Source organism: Populus euphratica, unplaced genomic scaffold (assembly GCF_000495115.2).
Source record: "Populus euphratica unplaced genomic scaffold, PopEup_1.0 scaffold11.1, whole genome shotgun sequence".
Lineage (NCBI taxonomy): Eukaryota > Viridiplantae > Streptophyta > Magnoliopsida > Malpighiales > Salicaceae > Populus > Populus euphratica.
The window spans coordinates 842787-860225 of record NW_011499878.1 but is presented as its reverse complement, the minus strand read 5'-3'; the positions used below and the strand labels follow the sequence as shown (position 1 = coordinate 860225).

General features: G+C 31.2%; 2 protein-coding genes across 6 annotated transcripts; one reads left to right on the top strand and one right to left on the bottom strand.

Annotated features, from left to right (window-relative positions):
- Positions 1-1819: 1819 nt before the first annotated feature.
- Positions 1820-4466, top strand: LOC105128779 (protein TIC 20-I, chloroplastic-like). Of its 4 annotated transcripts, XM_011030597.1 has the most exons (4): positions 1820-1945; positions 2315-2537; positions 3124-3318; positions 3555-4466. In XM_011030597.1, exons 3-4 carry the CDS (start codon positions 3138-3140, stop codon positions 4190-4192), a joined length of 819 nt encoding a protein of 272 aa, XP_011028899.1. In that variant the 5' UTR covers positions 1820-1945; positions 2315-2537; positions 3124-3137; the 3' UTR covers positions 4193-4466. The 4 variants fall into 4 exon arrangements, with proteins under 4 accessions (XP_011028899.1, XP_011028900.1, XP_011028898.1 ...); XM_011030598.1 differs by lacking the exon at positions 2315-2537 and having other exon boundaries at positions 3102-3318; XM_011030596.1 differs by lacking the exon at positions 2315-2537 and having other exon boundaries at positions 1821-1945; positions 3128-3318.
- A 5853-nt stretch (positions 4467-10319) lies between these two features.
- Positions 10320-11897, bottom strand: LOC105128778 (ocs element-binding factor 1-like). 2 transcript variants are annotated; one of them, XM_011030594.1, is made up of 2 exons: positions 11208-11897; positions 10320-11161 (listed from the first exon to the last, which is right to left on the bottom strand). In XM_011030594.1, the coding sequence occupies exon 2, from the start codon at positions 11138-11140 to the stop codon at positions 10670-10672; it is 471 nt and encodes a 156-aa protein (XP_011028896.1). In that variant the 5' UTR covers positions 11141-11161; positions 11208-11897; the 3' UTR covers positions 10320-10669. The 2 variants fall into 2 exon arrangements, with proteins under 2 accessions (XP_011028896.1, XP_011028895.1); XM_011030593.1 differs by having other exon boundaries at positions 10320-11185; positions 11230-11892.
- Positions 11898-17439: the final 5542 nt, after the last annotated feature.

The following is a 17439-nucleotide window of genomic DNA, read 5'->3' as shown; positions in this document are numbered from 1 at the left end:
CAGCTAGCGTTTTGACTTGGGCATTGTCAAACATGACCCAAGGCTAGTCTTAGCACTGGCAGGGCAAGATCCAAAATAAAATTGGGTGTTGGTCGCAGGCATACCAAGCACTGCATCATGCTTCGGCAGCACTATCCCAGGCCAACAGCACAACCCCCCCTGACACTTGGTCTGCTTCCTTTTGGATGTAGCCCAAACGCTACGTAAGATTTGGGCTGCCTATACTTTTAGTATAATTACATGTGTTGATATTAAGAATATTATTATAGTTTTTTTAATATTATTTTTTAATTAATTTTTAGAGTATTACTTGTAAAACTATTATTGTTTGTTTTGTTGATATTATTTTTTTAGTATAAGTAATATTAAAAGAAGTATTATATTTTTTATTAATATACCTTTTTAGTATAATTGATAATAGTGGTGTTAAAAATATTATTATTTTTTTAGTCTAATTAATAGTGTTGATCTCAAAACTATTATTATTTATTCTTTTAATATTATTTTTTTGGTATAATTAATATCAAAAGTATTATTATATTTTTTATTAATATATTTTTCTAGTATAATTAATAGTATTGATCTAAAAAACATTATTATTTTTGGAGTTATAAATAATATTATTTTTATAATAATTAATAATATTAATACTAAAAATTATTTTTATGATTTGTATTGTAAATATTATTATTTTCAATAAAATGTATAAGAGCATACTTTACTGTAATTAATATTTTTAATAAAATAATTGATGAATTTGAAAGAAAATGTTATATCATTTACTAACATTACCAATTATATTGTAATAACAATTTTATCAAAATGTACTTAATTTTACATTTAATAGGTGTAAGATCCAAAAATAAATTTGAATCCTACAATATACACCACCCAAATAATCTTGGATTTTGCAAGTTTTAGCCCAAAACTAGATTTATGCTAGGTTAGGCAAAATCCAAAATAGCATTGGATCCTAGCTGCAAAATGATCTTAATATGCTTGATATCTAATTTATTAGAATCCAAATAAATTTGGGTTTTGCTCCCAGCTTTTTTTTAAAAAAATTAAAGATAAGTTTGTCATGTAACGGGATCACCTAACTAGTTTTTATTTGAAAATAACTTAAAAACTTAAAAACAAAATAAAAATATTAATAAATCACTTATAAACCCTATAATACTTCTTAATCATCTAAAAACACAAAAATCAAACAAATAAAAAATATCTAAAGTAAATATCTAACTTGTTTTTGCAAAATAAATACTCAAAAGCATCACCATCAAACTCCCCTTCTCAAATGAACTTATCTACGTAAATTTTATTATTAAAAATAGCCAAATCAATAATTTCTTTCTCGTTATCTTTTTTTCCACATGCTTCTCTCTCCTCTAGCGAATTCAAAAACAAAAACAAAAAAAAAGAAGTTTTGGACTCAAATGAAAAGGTAAAAATTCTTAGAGCGGTCAACATATTTTGTTAGTATTTTGCATTACGATACTGACACTTTTAATTTAATCTTTCCACTCCTATTTGTTACATAAGAATCAAATTAAAAATTTAGAAGTTCTGTAAACAATCTAGCTTGTTACACTAAGATGGGCTTGGTCTACATACAAGGACAGCCCACAAAAATAATGGAGCTAGAAAGATACCCAAAACTGCGGAAATGCTAGTTACAATTCTATGGGCTTTCGGCCTGTCTTAAAATGCTAAACTCAGCTTAATGGCCTGATATGAGATTACGGCCTTGGCCCATAAAAATTGCAGATCCTCTCAAAAGGTTCAATACATATTTACCATCGTTGAACTACAATCATCAGCAGATAAGTAACACTTCAGCTGCTTCACCGAGGATAAGATAGGAAACGATGAAACCAACAAGGGATAGCAGCAAACCCTACTGACATCACAGCACCATTTCAAGTGGCTCAAATTTCAATTCAAGGTAAAGGATTTTTCTAGAATTTAACTCCCGATATTGGCTCCGATTGCGTGCTTTGAGTAATTTTTAATTTTTTCTGGGTTACATTTCGTTTTAGCCACTGCTGGAAATGAGAAATAGTCTCTTGTTTCTTAAGCATTTCTCGTTTTTGGTAGGTGAAAGTTTTGTAATTTCTCTGTTATTTTAGCTGTAATTTTTTTTTCACTTCAATGTTGTTGCTTTGGTGATGGAGTGGACATGTCTATTGATTGGAATGAGGAATCTTGATTAGCGTCAAGTGGATTTAATTAATCAGTCGGAATGCGTTTTGTGGTTATAGTTTGAAGTGTTCTCTATCTGTTTGATAAAATGACAATGTGCTATGCATCCAAGGCTTCAACCTAGGAGGCTGTGGCATAGCTGAAAGATTTTGTTGGATGATGGAGCATTTGGATTCGCTCTTCAGCAGAGTGCTTTCCGATCTTTATGCATGTCACCGCTCCACTGGAAGCTCCCTCTGCCCTTACTGTACTCCGGCCTGGCGCTCACTGATTTTTATTTGCAACTTGATTCAGATTTTTGGTTTTGGTTGCTGAAGCATACAATAAAGGAAAATGTATGGAACTTCTTTCGTGATTGCTCGTTTGCATTCTAGAGTCAATTATCTGGTTTGTTAATATGAGCACTGGAACCAAATTCTCGGAATTGGTCTCTGGTGCTATCATCTTTCTTGTTTTCGGGTTATTTTTTTTATATGTTTATTTCGTGGGTGGGTTAAGATGACTGTTCTGACTTATTCAGGTAAGGGAAGATTGATCTTGTCAAAGGTTAAATACTTCTTTTACATGTTTTTTGATGAGTGGCTGATGTGGACAACTTTTAGAAAAGGGAAGATTGACGTTATTGGACACTGAGAGATATAAGTTTTGCTTTATACTGCTTATTCATCATTTGTATGGTTATAAATGTTTATAAATGTTCGCGATCATTGTTTCAAACTAATGGATCATGCTTTCTCAATTACAATTGCAACTGATAGGACCTTAAAAGGTTACAATATTATATTTTATAGCCGGAGGATTCTGAAAATTGGAGGATTTATATGTATTTTGTCACCTAGCTTTCATTGTTATGTTTGATAGTGGAGTGTATGGATGACATTTTTCTTTATGTATCTAAGTTCTTGTCCCTGCTGTCTTCAGCCAGGTACCTGGCAATGATTCTAAATGGGTGTGCCATGCCTTCCGGGTCTGCTTTTAGTAACACTAGAACATGTAAAACAATGACTGGTATCATGGTTTCTGACCATGTTCCTCATACAACTGCAAGGGCTGCGTTGTTGAGCAGCAGGGCTTCATTGGAACGACATTTGGAGTCTAAATCCTGGTCATCTAGAGGTAGTTTTATGTCTCCTCTGTCAAATTCTTTTGTCATGTGTTTTTTGGAGGAAAGTGAAAGGGGCACAAGAGTTGGGTTTTGTCAAGGCAACAATGTGTGGTAACTTTTGATTAAGTAGGCATATGAGAAATCTCACCTTAACTAAATAAGATTTAAACTTACCTCTGTGTAATTTGATTCCATCTCAAAACTTTTGTTGTATTTGTACTGATTTTGTATTTTTTATATGGTATAGGTTTCCTTTCCTTGCACCTTTCGGCTGCATCAACACCACTCTTAAGTGGAGATTATTGTGGATTTTCACACTATATTCCCACATTTCCTCGGCAGCGTAGATCCTATTCAAGTCCTCGAGCATCAAAAGATGTCCCATACAGTTTTCGCTTTCCTCCAATGACCAAGAAGCCAAGATGGTGGTGGAGGACTTTAGCATGCCTGCCCTATTTGATGCCTCTACATGAAACATGGATGTATGCTGAGACGGCATATCATCTACATCCCTTCCTTGAAGACTTTGAATTCTTGACCTACCCATTCCTTGGAGCCATTGGGAGGTTACCAAGCTGGTTCTTGATGGCATATTTCTTTGTTGCATATCTTGGAGTAGTAAGAAGAAAGGAGTGGCCTCACTTTTTCAGATTTCATGTGGTAATGGGCATGCTATTGGAGATTGCTCTCCAGGTGATAGGTACTGTGAGCCGATGGATGCCGCTTGCTGTTTATTGGGGTAAATTGGGCATGCACTTCTGGACAGCCGTGGCATTTGCTTATCTTTTTACGGTCCTAGAGTGCATACGGTGTGCTCTTGCTGGCATGTACGCTGATGTCCCTTTTGCTTGTGATGCGGCATACATTCAAATCCCATATGATTAATCCAGAAAAACAAGAGAACAAAAATTTGTGTTAGCTTCCCCACCTTGTGTTTCTCTTTTTTTACCCCTTGTTGTGAACCAGAAGCGTTTTTAGCAGCAGATATAGATCAGTTTATATGAGACAACCTTGTGTAAATGTTGTGGTCTGATTACTTGGTTTTGTGCTAGAGCAGGATTCTCAGACAGATGGTCGTTACCCGTTGATGCTGTTAGTTGTGCTGTATGAATTTATTATTTGAATCTTGAATGGTAATAGCATCTTTCTCACACATCCTGATCCTACTACTTGAAGCGCTGCTTGTGGAATTGCTCAGTGGTCGGGAATGCTGGTAACTTGATATGAGTAAAATATGTGTTTACCCAGATCCTTCTCAGACACCGTCTTGCTGGCACTGTACTTCCATTTCACGTGTCCGCATCCGGAGATTAATTTCAGGACAGGGAACTTCTGTCGTGCTGGCGTTCTGCTTGCATTTCATGCCCCCCCAACCAAAAAAAAAAAACAGAGAGATTGGCATGACGAAGGCCATCGTCGATGGCCAGTTTAGCGCTAATCCTACATCCAAGCTCAATCGCTTTCCCATCTTTATATACCGTCCGTGATATTTTTTTTAAAATAGTTGGGCCAATTCACCCAACTGCACTGATGATATATTTGAAAGTTTCTTAAAATGTTTTTTATTTAAATATATATTAAAATAATATTTTTTTATCTTTAAAAAATTATATATAACATCAATACATCAAAATAATTTAAAAATAAAAAAAAAATAATTTAAAATTAAAAAAATTATAAATTTTCTTAAAAATACTTTCCTATCAAATACCAAATACTGTGTAAAGTTAAAAACTGCCGCTCCATGCCGGGAAGTCTCTTTGGCTGATGCCTCACTGCTTAACCCTAACAATCATAGATTGGCACGGAGGATGTTAGTGACTTCAATTTGGTGACCACCTACGTCAAATTGATAGAGTAATTTATTATTATTATTATGATTATTATATTTAACATTTAATTTATTTAATTTAACAATGCACTAAAACTCACGGGGAAATAGTAGCAATAAACAGTAATTTCCCACATGTTTTGGTATGGTTCTGAAAACACATTTTTTTCTTTAATTTTTTATATCAATATTTTTTTTAATTCTTTTTAATATTATATTTATTTGTTATTGTATTACTTCACTTCCATTACACAAATTATGAGTTTGACATATTAATCTGGTCGGCTTGGGCTTTTTTTATTTAATTTTAACTTTTGATATTATATTAATTGAGAATTAGGTTTATTAATTTGTTTTATTTGCTTTTTATTAAATTATTATGATATCATTACTTGAGAATAATATTTAACGGATTAACCACTATTTTTTTTAATTTTATTGTTCAATATTAGATTAGTTAAAAATTAAGTTTCATAATTTATTTTGATTTTTTTCTATAGGGATATTCTAATCTCATGATCAGGATTGTAGGTTTTGATATTTTATCCTTAATTAAATTAAGTTTTTTTTATATTTTATTTTTATAATTTTATTTCGATCTCATAATCTAGGTCATGGGTTTGGTGAATTGACATTGATTATTTTTTATTTTTTTAATTAATTTTATGTTTTAGTCTCATCGTTTGATATTAAATTGATTAATAATTGAGTTTTGTACTTTGTTACGATTTTCTTTCTATATAGTTATTTTGATCTTATGATTCAAGTCACGAGTTTAACAAGTTAATTCAAATTATTTTTTTAGGTAATTTTTTAATTTTATCTTTTAATATTACTTATTTTAATTTATTTTATACAAGTTTATCATAATCTCCTAACATGAGTTATAGATTTAACATGTTAATATAGATTGATCTAAATTAATATAATATGTTATTATCTTAATATTATCAAAATATATAATCTTGAATCTTTTAGTCAAATTATATATTTTATGGGTTATATAAATTATTTTTTAACCCATAAAGTTAAATAGGCTATATCATATCAGCAACACATTATGTAATTTTTTTTATTAAAAAAATATTAATAATATCTAAATATTTTATTATATTTTGAAAAAATCTTACCTGGCCTACATCGTATCACCTGTCAATGATATGATACAAGGCAAATCTTATGACCAATCATCCGTTTGTCCCAGAAAACGCAAACCTGGGTCCTAAGCCCTCTCGCTTTGCTTAAATCCCAACCATAGACTGATATAATTCAATACGCCATTGGATTAGCCCATATATATCATAACTTAGGTTGCGTTTGTTGAAGTGGTCCGGCGTTTGTTGAAGTGGTCCGGGTGGGCTTTTATATATATATATATATGTAAAATTTTAAATTGTTTATAAAAATTAAATTTTAAAAAATAAAAAATATATTATTTTAATTAATTTCTAAAAAAAATATTTTAAAAAACAACATTTACTCGATAAAAAATATTATCTTCAAAGTACATGTGTCAACAGCAGCTAGTATTAATTGTGTCTTGAAATGAATATTTCTCTCACTATGTCTCCCATGGAAAAAAAAAATACTATTTATTATTTTTGTCTGAATCTACAAGAATTTTTTACATCCGTCCACCATGACACGCGAAGGCAAAACTAAATTTTTTGTGATTCAACCATCTAGGTGATGGTCAAGTGGTAATCATGACACCCGAAGACAAAACTAAATTTTCTATGATTCAACCATCCAGGTGGTGGTTAAATGGTAAAGATCTGAGACTAAGGGGTTTGCTTTCTCTGTGGTCTCAGGTTCAAGTCCTTGGTTGCTCATATGATGGCCACTTGAGGCTTATATGGTCATTAACTTCAAGACCCGTGGGATTAGTCGTGGTGCGCGCAAGCTGGCCCGAACACCCACGTTAATCTAAAAAAAATTTCCTGTGACCCGAACAAGAAGAGAGTATTGTCCGAGTCAAGATGGAACCAAATTCAAAAGCATTTTGCATGATTGGATCATACACATCATGCTCATTCTCAGGCGTCACATCTTGTAATAAGAGTGATCTGAGCCAACAAACCAAACAGGAAGTGCAAGTGGGCAAATCTCATTGTCCAATAATTCAAGAGATTATGCCCAACTCGAGCAATGTTCTTCGGCAAGGGAACCCAACTTGGGTGTCTCTGATTTGAGATGACGACTCATAACCTACTATTATTTGAATCGATTAGCATGGTTTTCTTTGCACTCAAATCATTTTGGCTATTTTATTTTATTTACATGTGCATGTCATTGTAGTCTCCCATCATCCTGCAGGCCATTTTATAGGCCACTAGCTTAGTTAAATATTGAAATGTTTGGCCGAGCCAGTCGCTCGTCTTTGGCATGTCCACACTCGGAAAGATTAATCAAAATTGATTTATTTAAAGTGAAGCCCGAAGCCAATAACGTTTTAATAGCAAATTATTTTATTTTATTTATTAAAAATAGGATACTTGATGCAAGACCCGAGTTGCGGGTGAATTAAATCGGGTTAAAATTTCAATTATAGTTAACCACTCTAGTTAACCTTGGGTGCATTTGTTGTGCACTATTATTTCTGGATATAAACATTAAAGAAAAACGGGAGATAGTTTATCTGTGAATATATTTCGACTTTCGCGTATTGATGGCCTAAATCATCGTGAAAGAAGCTAATTTGGTTTGGCTACTGACTAAACAGCACTCTAACTGCTAAAAAAACTCTGCATCAGTCTCTTGTAACTTTTGGTCACAACATAAAGCCATTTAAAAGTACAGCCTCGACACTAAACTAAGGCATGGAAAACGACATCAATCACTCATAATCAGGGTAGGCTTTTAGATTAGTGGCTTTCCACATGCTTAATCACCTTTCTCCTAATTAGAAGTTTTGTCATTTTCTAAGCCTTTCTTCACCCATCATGCAATCAAAGAGCCAAACATAGAAAGGCATCCTCCGCTTCCTCTTTTCTTTTTTTAATCCCCCAACCTCCCCACCTCCAGTACAAAATCATCGGCGTACCTACGTTCAACCACTTCATTGACCCATTTTTAAGAATTGCTTGGGTATTGCCTTTACCTCCATTGTTGCATGATTTGTTCTCTTTGCGCAGGAAAATAAAAACAAAAATCTGAATTAAAGCATATTTTTGTCATTTAAACTAAGTATCCGTACTGGGTTCTGAGGATGCACATGAAGTGCACTCTCGGTTTTCTGATGAAAAACATTTTTACTAGGAAACAGCATATTTCTAAACGGAATCTAAATAAAATGCTTTTCTTTCATGTGCAATTTACTTTCTGCATCGCCTAAGACAAAATATATAGAATATAAAATCTAGGTGCTGGCAGAAAACTTAAGCAGAAAGATCAAAAGCTGATTTCTTACTTGTAGAACTCAGCTTTGGGTCAAGTACGGTGGGGCTTGAGTGTTTATAGATTCTTGCATCAATGCATTTATCTCCTCATTACAACATGGTAAGTACTGAAATTATATCTCAACAATCGCAGGGCAGACTTATGGCATGAACTGATTAAAGGGATATGCCAGCGTACTAAGCTAGACTTGAATAATGGTCATCGGTCAGCGTTAAGCAACCACATTACTAGGGTTAATGTTTTATTTTATATTTTCTCCTGATCAATTTCTTTGTATTCTAATCTGTATTTTTATTGTATGCTAAGAATTTCTGTGGTTGCGACTAGCAGGGCTTAAAAAAAATCTCAAAATAATATGGATTGGTTGAATGTGCTTACAGTGGCTTTGATACCCCACCAGCTTTTTCACACTACCCATGGCTGTTGGTGGCTAAATTTGGTATGCATTGTCCTGTTTTCCTTTTTATTCATGATTTGGCATTGATGCGCTTAGCGCACCACTCATAACCTTCTACTTTTGCGTGCAGCAGAAAATCTTGGGTTCGTTTGTCGACTTTAGACAAGAAGAAGAAGAAGAAGGGAGAGGATGGTGCTATTATTGAAGATTTTCTCAAGTTTTCATGAAGCCCTCTCCAATTTTATACAATTTAATTAATTAAAAAATAAATCAATTTTATTTTGATGGAATATATGTGTGCTACAGCAAAATATCTCTACATCAACAATATATATTATATTGGTAGCTGGAAATTTGGAGTTCAAACATGCAATCATATGTCAAAACCTTAATCGAAATACATCAAACCACAGTGAAACCATTGACGATAAATCTCTAAATTAACAAGAAAGGTGAGGAGATCCATGACGCAGCCTATTCCTTTTTATTTCTTTCTCCTTGCAGTTTTGTCTGTCATTGATTATTTATCCTAACTTCAACGTTTTAGTGGCTCTGAAATTGTAATGGGGGTGTTTGGTTGTGGAGACAGGATTTTGCTGATATCTTGTTTAAAATTATTGGAAAGTGATCTCATGCAGCCTCCCTTATTCTAATCGACCATGTATAAAATTCCTATCGATTTTTCTGTGGACATGTACGTGTCGACTCTTTACAGGGTTTTGCATGAATTCTTTTATAAAAGATTGGTTTTTTTCCCTTCTATAAAAGAGAGACTCGAGCGAGCTACAGGCTTCTTGAAAACGATAGACACTGATAACATTTAAGATATTTATCATTGGATTAAGTGGTTGTTGAAGTATGATTTACAGTATAAAAAGTTTGAACAAGTGATTAATCGGTCAATAATTCACCTAAAATATATTCTCGGCCTGCTTCACTAGTTAGTCTGGAGACTTATTTAAGAATGTAATTATGAGTGTTTTTTTAAATAATTTTTGTATATTAAAAATATTTTTTTTATTTTTTTAAAATTATTTTTTATATCAACACATTAAAATAATTTAAAAATATTAAAATATTTTAATTTGAAATAAATAAAAAAATTAAAAATTAAATTTTTACAAAAATATTTTTTAAATACATTTCACGGCTTGCTTCTGGCTTTTCAAGGAATAGGAGGGGGAGGAGTGGTAGATTTCTTTCTGGTCCAAAAAAACGCGCTTGACATGCTAGTGTTGCGTGCGAATATGGTAAACCATCACTTGGTGACATTTATGGTTGTCTCTTAGCAAATGATTTTATCACATGTACAGCCAAGCCAAGAAAAACACAGCGCAAGTCATTGTTCTTGAGAAATATAACATAAATGATGAAGCCCACACCAGTTATGAGAACTTACATAATTAATTTACCATTTAACAGAAGACAGAGCACATAGATACACAAATCCAAGGCCTTGCACACCATACTTATAGTGAGACCCATTACAAGCCAGAATACTAATCACATTTTCCCTAAATTAGATACATTTTTCTTTTCAATGCGCACCAATTTCTCGTTAATATCATAGTATTATTTCATTCTAGGTCCTAGCTAACCTAGTATTCAACATCATATAATTGAGAAAGAGAAAAATAAAAGGAAGATGGCCCTCCCTTTTCCTCTCCAATCATTGAGACCCTGAAGAAGACAAACCATAAAGTGACCAATTTCCAACCCATGGAGATGGTGATAATCAATACTGAAACAAATCTGGAGATGCCATGATGGGCTGGTTATGATAGATCAAATTTAATGGATTCATGAAGCCATGATCTGCACTAGTTTGGAGATCCTCATGATGATCAATTTCAAAAATCCCATTGCTTGTGTTGATATAATTGAGGATCTCATTGAGAGAATCAAGTCTATGGTTCAGTTCCATCATCTGTGCCCTTAAAATAGAATTCTCAGCCTCAACGTTCAAGAAGTGCTGTGTTGTGACATTGATGGTTGTAAGGATTTGGTTATTGTCCGTCCTTAGCTGTGCCACTTGAGCCGTTAGATCACCCAAGTACTTCTGTTTTCTCATCCTGGATCTCCTTGCAGATTCTCTATTTGACAGCATTCTCTTCCTTTTCCTTTGATCCACCAACATCACCTGCTCTTCAGAGCCCGAGTTCTGCAGCTGAGTGGAACCTGAGGAATTCCCACTAGAGGATGCCATATAGATACAGAAAGACTATATATTTTGCACCAAAAACACTACCACCATGTAGATACAGAGACTATATTTTGCACCAAAAACACTACCACCAACAATAAACCTCAATAAAAATGAGATCTTTATAGGACGGAGAATTCCAACCTTACAGATTTCAAAGACACAGGACCCAGGTAGTGATAATAATATCCAGAGAATTAAGATAATTGTATAGAAATATTCTAACTAATTACTATATAATATAATCCAGGCAGAATTGAGAGATCACTTATGAAAAAACATAGAACCAGTAAAGGAACACAACTGAGAAAGATTGGACAAGGTGGGTTCTGCGTCTGAGAGAGGAATTGATCATAAACCCTGACCGGAGGATTTCACTGACTACTGGAGACATGAACCTCAAACATTAAGATCCAAAACTGCAGCATCAAGATTTTGACAAAACAAGATTTATTTTTGGCAGAGTAACGGCGAGAAATTAATAAAAATTCCTGGGGTTTCAAGATTTTGACTTTCTGGGGTTTCTGTTTTGGACTCGAAAACTCAAAAACCAGGACTCAAAAAAGACACAAACCTACAAGAGAGGAACAGAAGACTGATCAAGAATAGCTAAATTACTTGCTGATGCAAAACCAGCAGAACCTCAGAGCACAAAGGGAGCTGAAAAACAAGAAATCCTGATAACTAAAGGGGAAAGAGAGGAGAAGAGAAGAGGTTTTTGAAGGAATAGAGAAGTCAATTTATAGAAAGAAAGGAGGCGAAGGAGATATAAGAAAAAATAGAAAAAAAAATTAAAACAAAAATGAGAAAAAGTAAAGAGCATATTATTAGCATAGGAATCTCCAATAAGAGTTGAGTTGTTGGCGGTGGCAGTTGATCAGAAATGTAGGGTGGAGCATAGTTGTCATGCATGACATAGGAATTGATTTGGAAGGGGGTTTGGGTAATTATAATATTGGTCCTTTTTTTATTTTATTTTTTTGTGTTAACTTGTTTGAGTTTGTACCACATGATTAACAAGCTCATTAAAATTATGAAAAATTAGGTCTAATTTATTGTTTTAAAACCTAAGCAGGCATGACAGGTAAATTATAAATTTAGATTACTTTGAATTGACAATAATAATAAAGAAAAAAATTTATATCCATTTAATGACGCGACAGAAATAAGTTTTTCAAGATCAAAATTTAATTATTAATATATTTGCTTTTAAAATTTTTACTAAAGTAATATTATTTTAATTCCTTTTATCTAAACAAACCAAGATATAATTAATCAGCCAAGATTGAGTAAATTATTATTTAATTTAATTTAACTAAAAATTGGAGCCAATCAAGATCTGTATCCTGAATTTCTCGAACAAAAAAATTTCCTGACAGTACGGAAGAACCATTTATTATTTTTTGTTTTCTTTCCTTTTATCTAAAAAAACCAAGATATAATTAATCAGCCAAGATTGAGTAAATTATTATTTAATTTAATTTAACTAAAAATTGGAGCCAATCAAGATCTGTATCCTGAATTTCTCGAACAAAAAAATTTCCTGACAGTACGGAAGAACCATTTATTATTTTTTGTTTTCTTTTGGATCCTTTTTACTAAAATTTTACCACACTTTCACTGCTATTACCGAGATTAACCGCCCAAGTACAGTTTATCTTTGACAAGGGGTGCCTGCCTGCCTGGATGCAGCAGGGGAATCTTGGGGATGGAGGTGGGGTTTGTAATTTGTTCGAGGGTGATTCGGACCTTGCGCGTAAAAGAGATGGAGTTTATGTACTTGAGAATTTTTTTATCTTTTTTTTTTTCTTAAAGGAAATCTTTGAAGTTAAAGTTTGCGTGCGGCCGAGATTAAATCTAAGATTTAAATTAGTTTAAGTACACAGTTATGACATCCATGCAGTAATAAAATTTTAAAAAATTGATACAATAATAAATCATGTCCTGCATTATAGAAATGATATAGAATTTAGTTATTCAATTATTCGTATATAATTAGTTATTCAGTAATTCGACTATACAATTATAGTTTTGTTATTATATTTTCAAAAAAGTACTTTTAAATAACATGTTAAATTTATTTTTATTGATTAAAATTAAATTTAAAAAAATTAATACTCAAGCTAGAATTGAAACATAATAAATTATTTCTTTAAAAATATATAACATATTTTTTTCCTCGATACATATCAAAAGTAAATTTTTAATTATTCTTGATTTTTTAAATATCATAAAATTTTTAAACAACTTGAAGAATAACATTAAAGGTAGATTTCTTATTTTTTAATGCCTTTACATCTTGTTGAAAAATACTAACAATGCGCTGTATGTCCTCACATGGCTCCACATTCCCAATACATCGCCTAAAAGACCTCTCCCACGACTCCTTGCAACTCCTTGCAATAAAAAATAAATAAAGGAGTTGTGTTGAAATGGCTCCACGTTCACATGGGATTTGCATATGTAAAAGGTAATTAAAATTGTTATTAGCAACTTGATGAATATATTCATTATTTAACAATATTGAACTACATTAAAAAAAAAAATCAACCTTGGGAACGAACTACCCTTGTTTTTTATAAATATAATTATTATTAATATTTTTTATCATAATTATTACTATTACTATCATGAAAAATAATACTATTATTACTGCAATTATTGGCAATATCAACAATATTTTAAGCATTATTATTGTTACTATTATTAGTATTGATATTTTAATTACTACTATTAATAATAATATTTTAATTATTATCATTATTATTATCACAATCATTACTATTGTTAATAATACAATAAACTATTATCATTACCAGTATTACTATTATTACCACTGTTATTATTGTTAGTACTATTATTAATAATGTTGGTAGTATAATTATTATCACTACTACTATTATTATTATAACCACTGTTATCACTGTTAGTACTATTATTAATAATGTTGGTAGTATAATTATTATCACTACTACTATTATTATTATAACCAATATAATGACCATTGTTGGTATTATTATTATTATTATTATATCAATATAATGATCATTGTTGGTATTATTATTATTATTAAAATAATAAAAATTATAAATTTGATTTGAATGATAAAATTTAAAAATTATAAGAATTTTGACCAAAAAAAGAAAATAAATAAGAAATCAAAAGAAGAAATACCAAATTGAAATAAATATTATTACAATTAAAAATAATAAAAATTTGATTCGAGGGATAAAATTAAAAACTATAAAAATTTTAGCAAGAAAAACCAAGGAACAAAATAAAAAATCAAAAGTAAAAAAGACCAAATAAAAAAAATATTACATATGCAAATCAAAATTAAAGGATCAAATTAATTATAAATAAAAATCTAACAAAAGAAAAAAGAATTAGAATAAACAGTCAAAATTACGAGGATGGATTTTGAAAGACAACCAATGTTAAGGGACAAATTAACTTTTTGGTTGATAAGGGAGAGAAAGAAAAGAAAAAATAGATATAATCATTAATAACACGTACATTTCTTCAAAAATATGGCATGAAAAAGAACAAAATTATATGCTGGAATTATATTTTTAACCACTAGGGGAGCCACACGCACTATTCTAAAGGCGTGGCGACTCCCACGTATATTAACAATTCTTTCAATTTAAAAATTAATATTTAAATGTTAAATTATATTACTATCCCTGACCAAGCACAAAAAAAATCATTGGTGGACGGACACAATTACCTCCATGTCAATAGCTTAATGTGTTTCACTCGAAGGGTAAATTTACAATTTAATTATAAATCAAAAGGTTAAATACCTAAAAAGCTCTTTAATAATAATTTTTTTACTTTTAAGGATATCATAGTTATTTCAATGTGCATCAGTATGAAAAAAAAAAAGATAATAAAATCACAACTCTCAAACGATAATTAAATTAAATTAAAATATCATTTTACTTTTAACAAAAAAAATAATAATCTAGGAGGTTTTTTTTAAAGAATAAAATCATCTTTCTACTATTAAAATCACCATGGAACAAAGACAAATCTAAAATGAAAACACTGCACTTTTGAACTTTTCTTTTAATATATTATAAAAGCACTAGAGCTAAGACATGATGAAAGGGGCGTGCGTCCGTCTTTTCCCGGGTCTGTAGTGCCGCCGTAGTCAGGTTTATTTGTTAATTGTTGTTTTTTTTCAAGTTGATCTAAATTCAGGAAAACGATAATTAAATTAAATTAAAATATCATTTTACTTTTAACAAAAAAAATAATAATCTAGGAGATTTTTTTTTGAATAATAAAATCATCTTTCTACTATTAAAATCATCATGGAACAAAGACAAATCTAGAATGAAAACACTGCACTTTTGAACTTTTCTTTTAATATATTATAAAAGCACTAGAGCTAAGACATGATGAAAGGGGCGTGCGTCCGTCTTTTCCCGGGTCTATAGTGCCGTAGCAGTCAGGTTTATTTGTTAATTGTTTTTTTTTTTTTTTTCAAGTTGATCTAAATTCAGGACCTGTTTTAATGATTTTATAATGGTTAATTTAAATTTAATCAGACTACAATACTCATTGTTTTACTTAATTTAATTATCAAAAAAAATTATCTTAGTAGTCAGTGTAATATACTCAGCAGTCTGATCCTTGACGGTCCGAGCTTGAATACAATCACAGTAGCGATTGCTGAATTGGAGAAGGATTCATCAATCTCTTGGTTCAAATCCTAATGAATCTCCGATGTTTTTAGAAAAAAGTCGGGAGGAGATATTGTCAAAGCAACGCTTGATTTACTACACTTGGAAAACATAGTTTCATTCTTGAACAAGCAAAATCTTAGTTTTTGCAAGCTGACAGGGATGTATATCCACCGAGAAGCTTATAATTAGTTTTGATTTTTTTTTTATTGTATTCGTTTTTGAAAGCATTTTTTATGTTAATATATTAAAATAAAAAATAATTTATTAAAAAAAACACTTTTCAATAGGATCAGGCGGGGCTGATACGGAGCTCTTCAGCAAGCTTTTTAACTCCACTAATGGTGACACGACTCGGGGAAATCAAAGTCCTGGATCTTCCAGTGGGGGGCACTGCAGACCCCAGCCATACCTACATGGTAGATACTCCTTTACTCTTTTTTAGCTCCTACTCAAGGTCTAAAAGTTGCAACCATGAAAATCGACAAATCTCTTGGCTCTCCCAAGGTGGATATTGGTGACACCAACTAGCTCGTGCTACATTTATTTACCCATCAGCTCTTTTGTAAAATATAAGAGTTGATTGTATATTTCACCCTTCTAATCATGACATTTTTTAATGTTATTATTTAACTTTTATTTTTTTAAAATATAATTTTTAAATTAATATAAATATTTGGGTCAACTTACATATATATATTAATTAATTTTATAAATTATAAAATTAATAATTATATAAATTTTTAATAATTTTAAAATTTATAGGACTTGAACTAATAAATTTTAAAAAATAAATTTAAAATTCAATCAATTAAATTATATATTTTATTTTTTTAACACTTATTTTTTTTAGATTAACATAGGTGTCTGAGTCAGCTTGTGTGCACCATGACTAATCCCATGGATCCTAAAGTTAACGACTATGCAAGTTTCCGGTAGTTATCATATAAGCAATCAAGAACTCGAACCTGAGACTACAAAAAAAAAATTTCTTAATTTTAAATTTTTACCTTTAACCATCACCTAAATAATTAAACTCGTATTAATGATGGAAGGACCACAATCTTAGTTGACTAAGAGTTAAAAGATGGATTTAATGAAATAAAAAAATAAGAACCACATTAAATAACGGGTAAATGTGCAAAGTCCTCGTATTATTGGTAAAAAAAAAACCTTGAATAAATCATTTAGGACGATCAGTCCTGAGCAAAATTTAGATAAAATTGGATTGGAGTTAGGTTTTCAATGTATCAAATCCGTTTTTACTATTGGTTAAAGGGCAAAGACAATCTTCAATTAAAACTAAGATTAAAATTAGGTAATGTTGATGATGAATATTTTGTTAAATTTCATTTATGCTTTAGGTAATGCTAGTGGGGACCTGCAATGATGTAATCATATTATTCGATAGTTTCACCCATATTTACCTAATATTTTGTCCATGTTTTATATGTAAAATGCCTTGATATTCTTTGTTTTATGTTTTGAAGGCACTTTTGGATGAAAAATGCAAAAAGGAGTAAATTGGAGATAATTGGCAGATTTGACGTTCAGTCGATGTTTTGTGCAGAGCATGAGTTCTAGAGATCGAAATGAAGTGATTCTAGTGGC

Coding starts and splice junctions, on each gene's coding strand:
- LOC105128779 (XM_011030598.1), top strand. CDS start 3,138: ATGATTCTAAATGGGTGTGCCATGCCTTCCGGGTCTGCTTTTAGTAAC. Junction 3,319..3,554: donor TAAATCCTGGTCATCTAGAG/GTAGTTTTATGT, acceptor TATATGGTATAG/GTTTCCTTTCCTTGCACCTT.
- LOC105128778 (XM_011030594.1), bottom strand. CDS start 11,140: ATGGCATCCTCTAGTGGGAATTCCTCAGGTTCCACTCAGCTGCAGAAC.